At 35.4% G+C, this 12,055-nt stretch overlaps 1 protein-coding gene across 1 annotated transcript; it reads left to right on the top strand.

The window, feature by feature from the left end:
• Positions 1–19: 19 nt before the first annotated feature.
• On the top strand, positions 20–10,450 carry LOC106127439 (neuroligin-1). The gene is made up of 13 exons (XM_013325517.1): positions 20–210; positions 854–1,071; positions 2,272–2,430; positions 3,084–3,272; positions 4,213–4,298; positions 4,720–4,887; positions 5,141–5,261; positions 5,647–5,843; positions 6,425–6,547; positions 6,727–6,869; positions 7,363–7,490; positions 7,592–7,744; positions 7,820–10,450. Exons 1-13 carry the CDS (start codon positions 20–22, stop codon positions 8,725–8,727), a joined length of 2,784 nt encoding a protein of 927 aa, XP_013180971.1. The 3' UTR covers positions 8,728–10,450.
• Positions 10,451–12,055: the final 1,605 nt, after the last annotated feature.

The following is a 12,055-nucleotide window of genomic DNA, read 5'->3' as shown; positions in this document are numbered from 1 at the left end:
CGAGCGCACGGCGCGCGTGATGCGCGCGGACCGCGCCGCGCTACTCGCGTGGCTCGTGTGCTGCGCCGCCACCCTGCCTGCGCACAAGTACAGCACGCGCCTCGTGCGCACCAAGTACGGCCCTCTGCGCGGCATCGTCGTGCACTCTCACCCCCAAGTCGAGGCCTACCTCGGCGTGCCCTACGCCACGCCGCCTCTCGGAAGCCTCAGGTATAGCGTCTTTATATTCGAAGCTAGGACTAGTAAACGATGCTAACATTCCCAAAACGCGTTTTACGTGGTTCTGTAAAGAGGACGGATAAGTCAAGCAATATTAAAATCCACCGGCGTAAATACTAGCTAATCTTTACTTCCCACCCACATATATTTCTAACACACTGCTTTTATATAAATATAAAAACATTACCCTCTTGACAGACAAGTTGGGTGAAAATCCACGCGGAACAAAAGAATTGTTACGCACACATTAGAAAGTGATGTAATAAAAAAATTGCATGACGCGCCGCGAAGATAACTAAATGTATTTCAATAAAAAGTAAGATACAAGAAATATACAAATTCATTTATGTGATCGTTATTTTATACCGTACCGCAGTTAAGTTCTTTTGTTTCGAACAAACAAATAATCAGTAAAGTAGAAGTAGCGCTCGGTAGATAGATGAGCGCTTTAACAACATTTACTTTGTCTACATTTGAATAAAACTAGAACAAAAGTCCGAAGAAATCTTTGTTAAAACGCACAAAAGATAAATTATTACACTGCTACTTTGAAAATAATATTAAATGAGTGTAAGGCGTTTTATTGTGGATTGGTGGTGTTGTGCGGAGGGATAAAGCGTGGAATGTACAACAGATACATGCCGCCGGTGACGCCGTCGCAGTGGCGCACGACTCGGCTGGCGGACGCGGCGGGGCCGGCGTGCCCCCAAGCGCCACCCGCCGCCGCACCGCACGAGGACGCGCTGCTGCTGCACCCGCGCGCGCGCATCCGACACCTCGAGGCGCTCCTGCCCCTGCTCGCTAACCAAAGCGAAGACTGCCTCTATGTTAATCTTTATGTTCCTACTAACGGTAAGCTAATACTCGAACATTCATTTATCATGTTTTAAGCTTTAGCTTACTTACTACTATAAGATATCGCAAAATGTCGCTATACGCATTGTAAACCTTCTGTATGTTGTCTATACTCAACACTATTTGTTAAGTAATTTCAAGGAGTTTTTATGTTTCTATTTTGTTAGTTTTTATATTTGTTTAAAGTAAAGATATTTCTATTTCTAGTAAAAAATTAATGATATGTTATTGTAGTTATTCATCTACTGTATCTGTACCAAAATTTTGCTTCGTGAGAAATGTATGAAAACTAGAAACGACAACGCACGGTTTACTGTGTACAAAAATCTAAATATAAATTGAATCGAATCGACACTGTCGTCGTTCATGTATTTTTTTAAAAGTGTTTTGATCGAAAAGGTAGAATTTGTTTGCAGCACCATTTTATTTGCAAAACGACAAAGAGTTATTGCATATTTTGCGTTTTTCCTTTGGTTTCCCATCACGCTCACATCTCATGCGACTCGCTCTTTTATATTGTTTCTGATACCAAACCAGGGTGATTTAATTCCAGTATTAGGCTTCTGCGCTTTTAGTTCAATAAATTGTCATTTTTAACGTATGCTTTAGTTATGTGAGTTTTATTAATACTTTGATCTGCTATGTTGTGGTGAAGCTTATAATTTTATTTGCTTTGTAATTTAGCAGCTTTACTTTGCGCTGTGTGCGGTGGCGTGTAAGGCAAAAGGGCGCTCGAGACGGAAATTGGGAGGCACATTTGCAACAGCGGGAATGAAAACAGAAAACATCGGGTGTGAAGGGTGTTGAGGCCTCAATTCCGTAGTGCATTGCAGTGCTTCATGCCCCCTGCAAGCAGTGCGGAAGTGAGGCTGAGACAGTCTATAGCTACGAGTGCGCATCTACAGCCGAAGACTCCGTGCTGCAATTGTCTATAAATAGTAGTACTTCACCCGTTATTCAGAATAAATTACCTTTTTTCTCTGTATTTGCTTAATATTCTATATTGCTTACTATTATTCACCTTGAATCTATTAATTAATTGGCATTATTGTATAATACATTTTATCGTAGTTTTTTTTGTAAAAAAATCGCCATAATGACCAGGATCTCTACAGTTTTCAAATCAATTGTTTATGTATTTCTTTAGTACATACATTGTCTTTACTATAGTATAAGTTAATTATGATGTTACCGCAGGAGCAGACGAGAGCGTTGAGGGCGAGGGGCTGCCGTGCGTGGTGTTCGTGCACGGAGAGTCTTACGAGTGGGGAGCCGGCAACGCGTACGACGGCACCACGCTCGCCGCGCACGGCAATATCATCGTCGCCACCATCAACTTTAGACTAGGGGTGTTAGGTAAATGTGTGTCATTTAATTATAAACAAATCATAGTGGGAAGCATGTGTATTATTTAAATGTAACATTTATATAGTTTATTTTTCATAACAATTTAACTCATTGTTAGGTTATGATTGCCATTTATACATCAATTAAGAAATTTAAAGGGACGTATATAATCGTATACATACAAATGCTTTTACAAAGTTAATATTAACTTTGTTATTGTTGTTATTTAATGATTGCAATATAATAATGTAATGTAATAGTTGCAAGTTCTGCCTTTTGCTGTTGCCTAGCACGTTTAACTTTAAAACTTGTAATTTATTTAACAGCAGTCGTAACTTTGATTCCGGGCTCAAAGTTCGTAAGCGCCTAACCAAGTTTGAGCATCGGTGTCGACCAATAAAATTGTTAATTTTACTTTAAGTGTTGCTTTAGTAGATTTACTTAATTGGATTTGGAATTTGTAAAAATTATACTACTTTTAAATGTAACTGAATCGAAATGTAATTACAACTTTACCAAATTAGTCACTTTTGTTAAAATAATACGTAATTTTTTTATGATATTTTAAAATGTGATGAGTTTTATTTCGCGTCAATTAAAATATTATATTAGATTTAACGCAATTACTCATTGAAGGTGCGTTCTATTATTTTGCGTTGTAGGTTTTTTAAAGACTGGTGCTAGAGGGTCGGCGCAGGGTAACTTCGGGCTTATGGACCTGGTAGCAGGGCTGCATTGGCTTCGGGAAAACCTTCCCGCGTTTGGCGGCGACCCCCAACGCGTGACGCTCATGGGACACGGCACCGGAGCTGCTCTTGCTAACTTTCTTGCGGTATCACCGGTCGGAAGAGGTTCGTTTTTGTTTCTTACTACAATCTTGACTGTAAACTTTAATGAATTAGCGTATTTCCTCACAATAAATCGATATCAGTTTCTTTCGCATATCCACATATCACATAATCCATCTAAACTTTTTTTGGTTTTCTTCTAACTTTGTACTCATCAATATTCAATGTCATTACCATCTACTAATTTGTACCTAAAAAGTCTGTTTGATATGTAAATTAAAAAAAGCTTTGTTATGCTTGGCTGGTTAACCCAAATAACTGTATAAATAATAAAATAAAATGATTTTACAGTAAAGAAGGAACAAACTTCAGTTTTACGCTTCAATATCTTTTGAATAACGGAATGTTTAGTGAAAAAACAAAATTGAATTATTTTATTAATGTAAACTAAAATTAAGCATCTTTGAGTACATTGCGACGCTAAATTTCTGTAGAAGCAATGACAATAATCATTATACTAAACAAACTAGGGTCCTGACATTAACTGTTACTACGACGATAAACAAGCAAATAACATTTACAGTTTACTCGATACCAAAAATCACCTGTATTTCATTTTATAAAATGTAAATATGTATATATAAATATCACAGTCATGTTAGAAATAGCCACTTATTTATTTATTTTATAGTTATTTATTACTTAGATAATTAAGAACGCCATACTTTCACATTTATTTTCACAAATTATCAATTCAGTTGCGAGTCGTGCATAAATTACGCTTTGTATAGTAGTACTCGTATGTCTTCTAAAGCGTGCGAAAAAATGTTTCTGAAAAAGTAAAAGGAGCACATTTAAAAATACGGTGCGAGTAAAATAGCGTTAGTAATAAACGTTAACTGAATCACAATAAAGAAGGCGGACTCAATACATTCATTAGTGAAGATAATATTACTTCAGTAAATCTCGAAATGATGGAATTAAATTAGGTTTTCTGTTTCAGAGCTACTGAAGCGCGTCATCTTGTTAAGCGGGTCGGGTTTGAGCTCTTGGGCGCTGCAGAGAGAACCGCTCACGATAAAAAGAAAGGTAAACAGAGCGCCGTTTAAAAGCATATTTAGTGTAAGCTTTCAACTGTTAGCACTACTTGTTCAAATAAATTAAAGTTTCTCGACCTTTTCAAAGTTGTTTTCAGCTCAGTTTATAGAAATAAAATATGCTTAGATTCATATAACTTTATAGAGATTTATGTACACCAATGTCGCTTTATGTTTTTTCTTTAGCGATTTTACATTTACATGTCAAGTTGTATTACAAGTGTGACTTTTTAATAGCTGTAATTAAGTAAATGCCTTTTCTTAATAATTCTAGATAACTATGTTGACGGAGAGCGAAAGATTTTTCTCTATATAGACATACTATCTATAAACTTATCAGAAGATATATTTAATGATAAGTTGAAATATACATACATACATTGTGTGTATTGATTTTATACACATTTGTATAGGTAGCGGAGCAAACAGGCTGTCACGGTGACTTGTTGGAAGATGACCTAGCTCCCTGCCTTCGAAAGCTTCCCCTCTCCGCACTCCTGGCGGTGCGACTCGATCCCCCAAGATTTCTGCCAGGTTTCGCGCCCTTCGTTGACGGAACTGTTATCGTAAATCCATCGTCAGTAAGTTAACAATGAATTCTTTTATAATAATTTCAACTTCGAACTGTAACGTTTGTTTTTTCAATTAGTTTTACATTCTCTATTTACGTAATAAGAGAAATTCTTGAAAGGAATGACCTTACTTTGTTGTTTTTACTATTTTGATGACCTTAAATCTCCTTGCATATAATTTTACCTTAAATTTAATGCCAAATGTAAGTAATTTTACATATATAAATAAAAAAAATGATAATATTTTGATTTATTTATGTAGGCTGCACCTCCTACGGATAACTCAAGATTGGGCGCGGGCGCGGCGGCGGTGGCCAATGCCGCAGGACATGAATTGGCAGACTTTTCTCATAGAGAACTGCTTTTTGGGCTCACGACAACAGGCAAGCGATTCTAATCAATGAAGATTTTTTTCTGTTTTGTCTTTTTGTACAGTATATTAGTCTGCATCAGTTTCTAAAGTACTTTTTTAATTACGACAACGCCTTTAAGTCAAATGAGTAGGTATACCAAAAAAGTACTAAGATTGTTTTGTTTTGTACTGAAGTTTATGTGTGGAATAACATATTAACTGTAAAAATTAAGTTATATTCAAGTTAAACCTATTTTTATGCTTACCTAACATTATCTAGTAAATTTATTATCGTTTTAATTTGTGAAGCAGTGAATTCTTTAAGGTGCGGCTTCCATTAAATTTGTCTCATTTAAATTTGTTGGTGAAGTGTTTCCCAAAATTTATGCAAATAACTGAAATTCTCCAACTTGCAGAATCTTACTTGGAATTCAATGCTCAAGACTTGGAGTTCGGTTTTAACGAAAGTCGACGGGACCGTATTCTGCGTACATTTGTCCGTAACGCCTACTATTATCATCTTAATGAAATTTATTCTACTTTAAAAAACGAATACACGGATTGGGATAAACCTGTACAGAACCCTTTAAGTGTACGCGATGCGACCCTCGAGGTGAGTTGATTTATTAAACACCCAAGGAGTATTAAAAATTACAATTTCTTCTATATTTTTTTTAATTTTCCTTTCGGTTCTTGCCAAACGCTCATTAAGAAAGCATTTCCAATTATTTTTCTCTCTATCAACATTGATATCTCATTTGGTCATAATTTAAGCCTCAATCGGTTTTTGCAACTCATTCAATGACTTCGTAACGCACAAAAGAAGTTAATAACACTCTCGCGCGCTGAATACAAAATAGACGCTTTATAACTGAAGATGACTGGCGAGCACATGATTCTTTATGGTTTCAATTTAAACATAAAAGTTCATAAAAGCTTTGCGCTATGCTTAGGTATTCCTATAAAATTTCGTATTGCACATTAATATACTTAATTATGTATGTATATTTAAAATGAATATAATTTAAGTACTAACTAATCTAATATAATTATATTTCATCACATACATGTATATACACACAAACATATTGATAAATACATATATACAAGGGTAGAACGTTACCCTTTTGTCAGTCGAGTAAACATCAAAGAAGTATCATGAATATTACTGTTTCATATATTTAATTATTCTAGATTCTCAGTGATGGGCGTACCGCAGCGCCTTTGATACGACTAGGCTATTTACATGCCCTGCGAGGTGGAACAACTTACTTTACACATTTTCATCACCTTTCTCAAGATAAAGATTATCCACAGGTAAGTTATGTACCTTGTATAAGGGTACTCTCAAACAATGACAGGGAGATGATCATGTGTTGATTAAAGGTGTTATTAGCAACAATTTAAACTTGGCAGTGCCACAAAATAATAGATTAGAATTTTTTTGTTTAGTTTAAAAGGAGCTTAGTATTATAAATAATTATTGTAATTCGTAGCGACCGGGTTCCGTGCACGGCGAAGAATTACCATATTACTTGGGAGTTCCGTTCTCTCAGACTCATCACCAGAACTTCTCGCAACAGGAACAGCGCGTCTCTAAGATTTGCATGCATTACATTTCTAACTTCGTAAGATACGGGTAAGTAACTAAATATAATATTAGAAATCTTTTTTCTACGTTCTTAGTTCAGATAAGTCTATATGCAAATGTCATTCGTGCCTTGGCAACTAATAAACGTAGTTTATATTTCTATAACTTCCTATTAAATAAAAAACTTCTGTCATTTAAAAATATATTTGAAGTTCGCATAAGTGTACTCGACTTCTGAAAGATTGTGTCTTCTCCAGTGTTATTCTAAGGTGTATCGTTAGTGAATGCAGCCGGACATCCGATGCTAATTGTTAGTAGATACGCATTCCATCTTTGCTTTGAAGACAAATTTTTTCTCGTTACTTATATGCTACGGTTGTTGTTTTATGTATATTATTCACTACAAACTCTTACTAAATAAGTAATTTCCAATGAATGTGTTCACACGATTTAATTTAAGAGTATTCGATCGTTTTGAAAATAAATTTGTTTTATGTTTCTCACTAAGATTTAAATTAATTAAATAACTCTGCTACACTAGTAATCCCAACGACCCATCGGCTACGCCCCCTCCGAGTTCGTTATTAGGGGAGACACCTCGCCTCGGGCCCGATCAAATGCTATATTGGGACACATATGACACAATTAATCAGCTCTATATGGAAATTGGTACGTAATATTTCAAATGCTTATAAAAGCAAAATGCGAAATTGAATTCTAAAGAGTGTGTATATAGTTCACGGAAATTAAAATAAAAACATTGCATCTAGGTAACAAACCGGAGATGCGAAATCACTATCGAGGTCACAAGATGTCGCTGTGGCTGTCGCTCATACCGCAACTTCATCGGCCTGGTAACGACTTACCGGATGCCGCTATGCGCCACCATCACTTCCAAGATGACAATGCTAATTACTACGAAGGTAATATACAAAATTTAATAACTTCGTTGTGAATGTATGAGTAGAGCATCTAAGTCGTTCCTTCATCTATTATAGGTGCAGTGAGACCACAATCAATATCAAGGGCACACATTCCACATGTTGTGAATGTAGACAGCCCTGGACGCGGTGGAGAAAGCCGCAGCACGCCTTCATCTCGCTCAGCTCAGCCGAAACCTTCCCCCGCCCCGCCGGTCATATCTACTGAGTGCCCGCCAAATGCAACGGTCGCGCCGGTGCACCCGGACGATGCTCTGCTCCGCCGACTGGCATCTTCTCATTACCAGTCTTACACGGCCGCGCTCACTGTCACCATCGCAGTTGGATGTTTTCTTCTATTGCTAAATGTGCTGATATTTGCCGGCATTTATCACCAACGAGGATCACGGCCGAGACGTTCGAAAGATGACCTGGGCGAGGCGGGCAGTTCGTCTTCCTCGGACAATTATGATGGGAAATTAGATTATGAAATTCGTGCGTACGACGGAAAAGGGTTCGGTTTCGATTGTAAGTCGGCTCACGTGTCACGCAGTTCAAGTTCTAAATATGATTTACGGACGTTATCGGATTGTGGAGAACCCACGTTTGGGGAGTACAGTTGTTACGACGAAAAACATCGAGCCGCTTGTAATTCTTTACCGGACGTCAGTGTCGGCAGTGCGATAGAAGCGGGAAGTGTAGTGTGTATCGATACACAAAAACCGGATATACAAAAAGTGGAAGGGCGAATGCAGCCAGATCCAATAGGCAGAACTAGTACATTCGAACCACGCGTCGTAGATAGTTCAACACAAGTCAAATTCGGGCCTGTGCCAGATTCCGAGGTCACATCAGATTCTAATGGAGACTCTGAAACTGGAGCGGCAGGAGGTTCGGGAATCTTGAGAGCACCGCCAACAAATTCGACTCCGGTGCCACCAGGAATTATGAAGAAGAGAGTACAAATACAAGAAATATCTGTATGAGATTTTCTCACTACCCCTGAGGTGGTAATTAATAAAAGGACAAAATTGTGATTTTATCAGCCTAAATAATATTGTATATACTACGACTATTATTACGAAAGTGTAAAGTTATATGTAAATATTGTAAACAAGTTATATATAGTGCGAACGTGCAGCGAAATGTTGAATGATGTTGAACCTTACCAGTGAACGTGTTGTAAATATATAGATAGTTGTGGAGGTTAACAATATTCTAGTCGTATATGAGGTAGGATCGAAGATAATGAAATATATGTAAACAACAGATTTTTGTTGTTCGAAATTTATTCAGCCATGTTACTTACGTGAACGTTAGTTACATATACCTACATAAAATAATCACACGTTTATTCTATTTGTTACTCGATTCCTATCTTTGATAAAGGGAGATTATTATATGATAATTATAAACATTCATAACAGTATTATGAATGTGGATATTACAATAAATTAGTAAACAAAGACTTATTGAAAAATGCATTATGTGTATATAATGTTTTATTAAATACGATGTGTTTCAAGTGAACGGTGTAAAATAACCTAAATTGCATAATATGTTGTGATTTTGTAAAGTTAATTTAAGTGGGATGTGGTTAGTTGACGTAGTTTTTGATAAGTAAATTCATATTTAAACCAACAAATTGAAATTTGGACGAGTACATATAATATAGAATGGATTATTTGTATTACTTTAATGGAACTTCAATATGCTTTAAGTTCTTATATAGTATATGGTAAACAGGGTAATAGACCACAAACGAAACAGTTTAAGGAATTGTTCAACTATATTACATTGAAACCCATCTCGTAACACATTTTCACTATAATTTGCTTGCTAAAACGTAACTTTAAAATAAATAATATAATGTTACGTTTATGTTCCAAACCCAACATACCATATCTAAATCTTTTGCTAGCCCATCCGTATATGTTATAAATATTTATTACAGTATATATACCTATATACATATTTAATATTATGTATTTGAAACTGCTTGCCGCGTACTCGTCCAAAATTAACAGGAATTGATACTTTATTATCACATTATGGTGATCAACTATTTCGTTTTAATATACGTTTTAACAAAATTGTGACAAAATGTGACTCGTTCTAAAAATTGTAACAATATAGAAATTACATAGGTAATATGGAATTGATATAATAGGAACTTCAAATCGTTGTATAGTGTTTTAAAGTGAAATCTTTATTTATCAAACAAATTTAAATATTCAACTTGATTATTTATAAATAATAATTGATTATTTAGTTTTTAGGGTGCGGAATTATAAATATGCAACTATGAATATTTTCCTGGAAGGAATTGTGAATTTGATCTTTAACCAATAATTTAGCCTAGCTTTAATTTATTTCAAAAATTTTGATACACAACATTAGCGCATCTATTTTAATTTAAGTAATTTCATTAGATGAAAACATCAATGTTAGATGTATTGATATTAGGTTCATCAACTATTGCATTTGTGATACCTAAAGTCATGGTAGCAATTTCTGCCACAAATAGATTAAATGGTATAGGGACTAATTTTAAAATAATAAGTCTGTGTTATAACTTTTCAAGTGTTACTTTATTAATAACCATAACAACGTAATTTCCTAGATTTTTAATAAGAAGTAAACAATACACTGAACATCAAACTGGATACTTGAGTACTATGACGAATGCTTATATTATTTAAATTAAAGAAGTGGCAAGCATAAAAGAAAGAATTAACATTTTGTTACAATTTGGTGTATTTGAAAAGTACATAAAATATGGTGTCAAATAAATTTTTGTGAAATTTGACTTTTCGTTTTATTGTTCTTTTACAGAAAGTGCCAACTTCTGTGCATGAAAATTGGTATCTATTTTATCCTGCTTTTATATCTAACGTGTAACAAAATGTTATGATAGAAAAATTGCAGTTGTTTATCTGCAGGATTAAAAAAAACTAAACAACATACTTCAATTGAATGACACAAACTGTTACCGAAACGGTTCTTGTAAAACAATTTTCTGTTAAACACGTAAAAATTCTGTTTCCAGTAGAGCGGGTCTCATTTAACAAACAAGTTTCCTGTTTGGTAACGAAAACAATTTACACATTTCCACTTAGTGCAAAATAATTGCATTTCCATCGGAATATGTGAGAGAGTTCGAGGCTTGTAACGAACGAGCCGACCGAATGAAGCGGACCGCGAAACCTTCAAATTGAATTTTAAGCATCCAATTTGTTTGCGCGGTGCTGCCCGTGCCGGGTTACATCAACGCAGGCGTAGCCCACACCGATTGTTCCCACACTCGTAAAGCGATTTTTGCCAGCCCATATGTCGAGGTCAGACGGGTTTTTTATGAATTATTTATACTCCTGCATGTACCGTTTCTCGATATACCTATTTTTTCCGCGATGTTTTCAAATTTAATTTCTTTGCCATAAGTTTTAATCTATTTTCTTATATAAAATATAGTCTTGATTTCTTTTTAAGTTAATTAAAAAAGTTTTATTTTACGTGTAGTTAAAAACATCTTAAGTTTTGAAGTAAATATCAATAATTTGTATTATTATTTAATAACTACAAGATAAATATTGTAATTCAGTTCGAGTAGTTTCTCTGTTGGCGTTGCACAGGATAAGATTTGTTGGTGAAGTTTCTTGGTAATTTATTTGCGGAATGTTAAAATTCAATAAAGCAACAACGTATGTGTTAGGTGTCCAGGAGAACAGCAATAGGGCACGTAGAGTGGTTGGCGCTCGTCTTAATTGTCAATAAACATTAGTCCCCGGCAGCGCGGGCCTTGCTCCCACCGAATAATTAACGAACTTCCGCGATTTTCGAGTTTGTAAATTGCCTCATGGTCTCGTCGACCCGCGTTCTGGTTTGTCGGAATAAATTATGTCCGCTATAAATTAATCTCAGTGTTTTAAAAACTCTGTTTTATCTACAAGCTGCAGGACGGTGTAAAATGTTTAAGTTATTTTGAGTTAAATAAAATTTAGTGAAATATAGTGCAGAGCTAACAATAGTCTATTTAAATATTTTTAAAAGGATTAAATAATATCTTCTTTGCTTTAGAACTTTAACAATATAGTAGGAAGATAATTTAAGCATTTAAACCAACCGAATGGAAGGTCTTTAATGTGAGCAGACAAGCCACGGCTGTAAAGTATCAATTTTAATTGAAAACGAACGTGGCGAAAGCAATTTGCTTGTGGATTTTATACCGAAAACAAAGACTTTTTGTAGTGAAGTTTTCCTTTCTTTTGTGATAATATCAAAAAGTTAAAAGTGACTTGTCCCAAGACCTACTTT

Source organism: Papilio xuthus, unplaced genomic scaffold (assembly GCF_000836235.2).
Source record: "Papilio xuthus unplaced genomic scaffold, Pxut_1.1 DF824655.1, whole genome shotgun sequence".
Taxonomy (NCBI): domain Eukaryota; kingdom Metazoa; phylum Arthropoda; class Insecta; order Lepidoptera; family Papilionidae; genus Papilio; species Papilio xuthus.
The sequence above is the reverse complement of the archived record's forward strand: the minus strand, read 5'-3'. Positions and strand labels throughout refer to the sequence as shown.

What these genes read in the sequence shown, in the direction of transcription:
- LOC106127439 (XM_013325517.1), top strand. Translation starts at nt 20, where the DNA reads ATGCGCGCGGACCGCGCCGCGCTACTCGCGTGGCTCGTGTGCTGCGCC. An exon ending in TACGCGATGCGACCCTCGAG is followed by an intron (nt 5,844 to 6,424) that starts GTGAGTTGATTT and finishes TAATTATTCTAG; the next exon opens with ATTCTCAGTGATGGGCGTAC. An exon ending in CAATGCTAATTACTACGAAG is followed by an intron (nt 7,745 to 7,819) that starts GTAATATACAAA and finishes CATCTATTATAG; the next exon opens with GTGCAGTGAGACCACAATCA.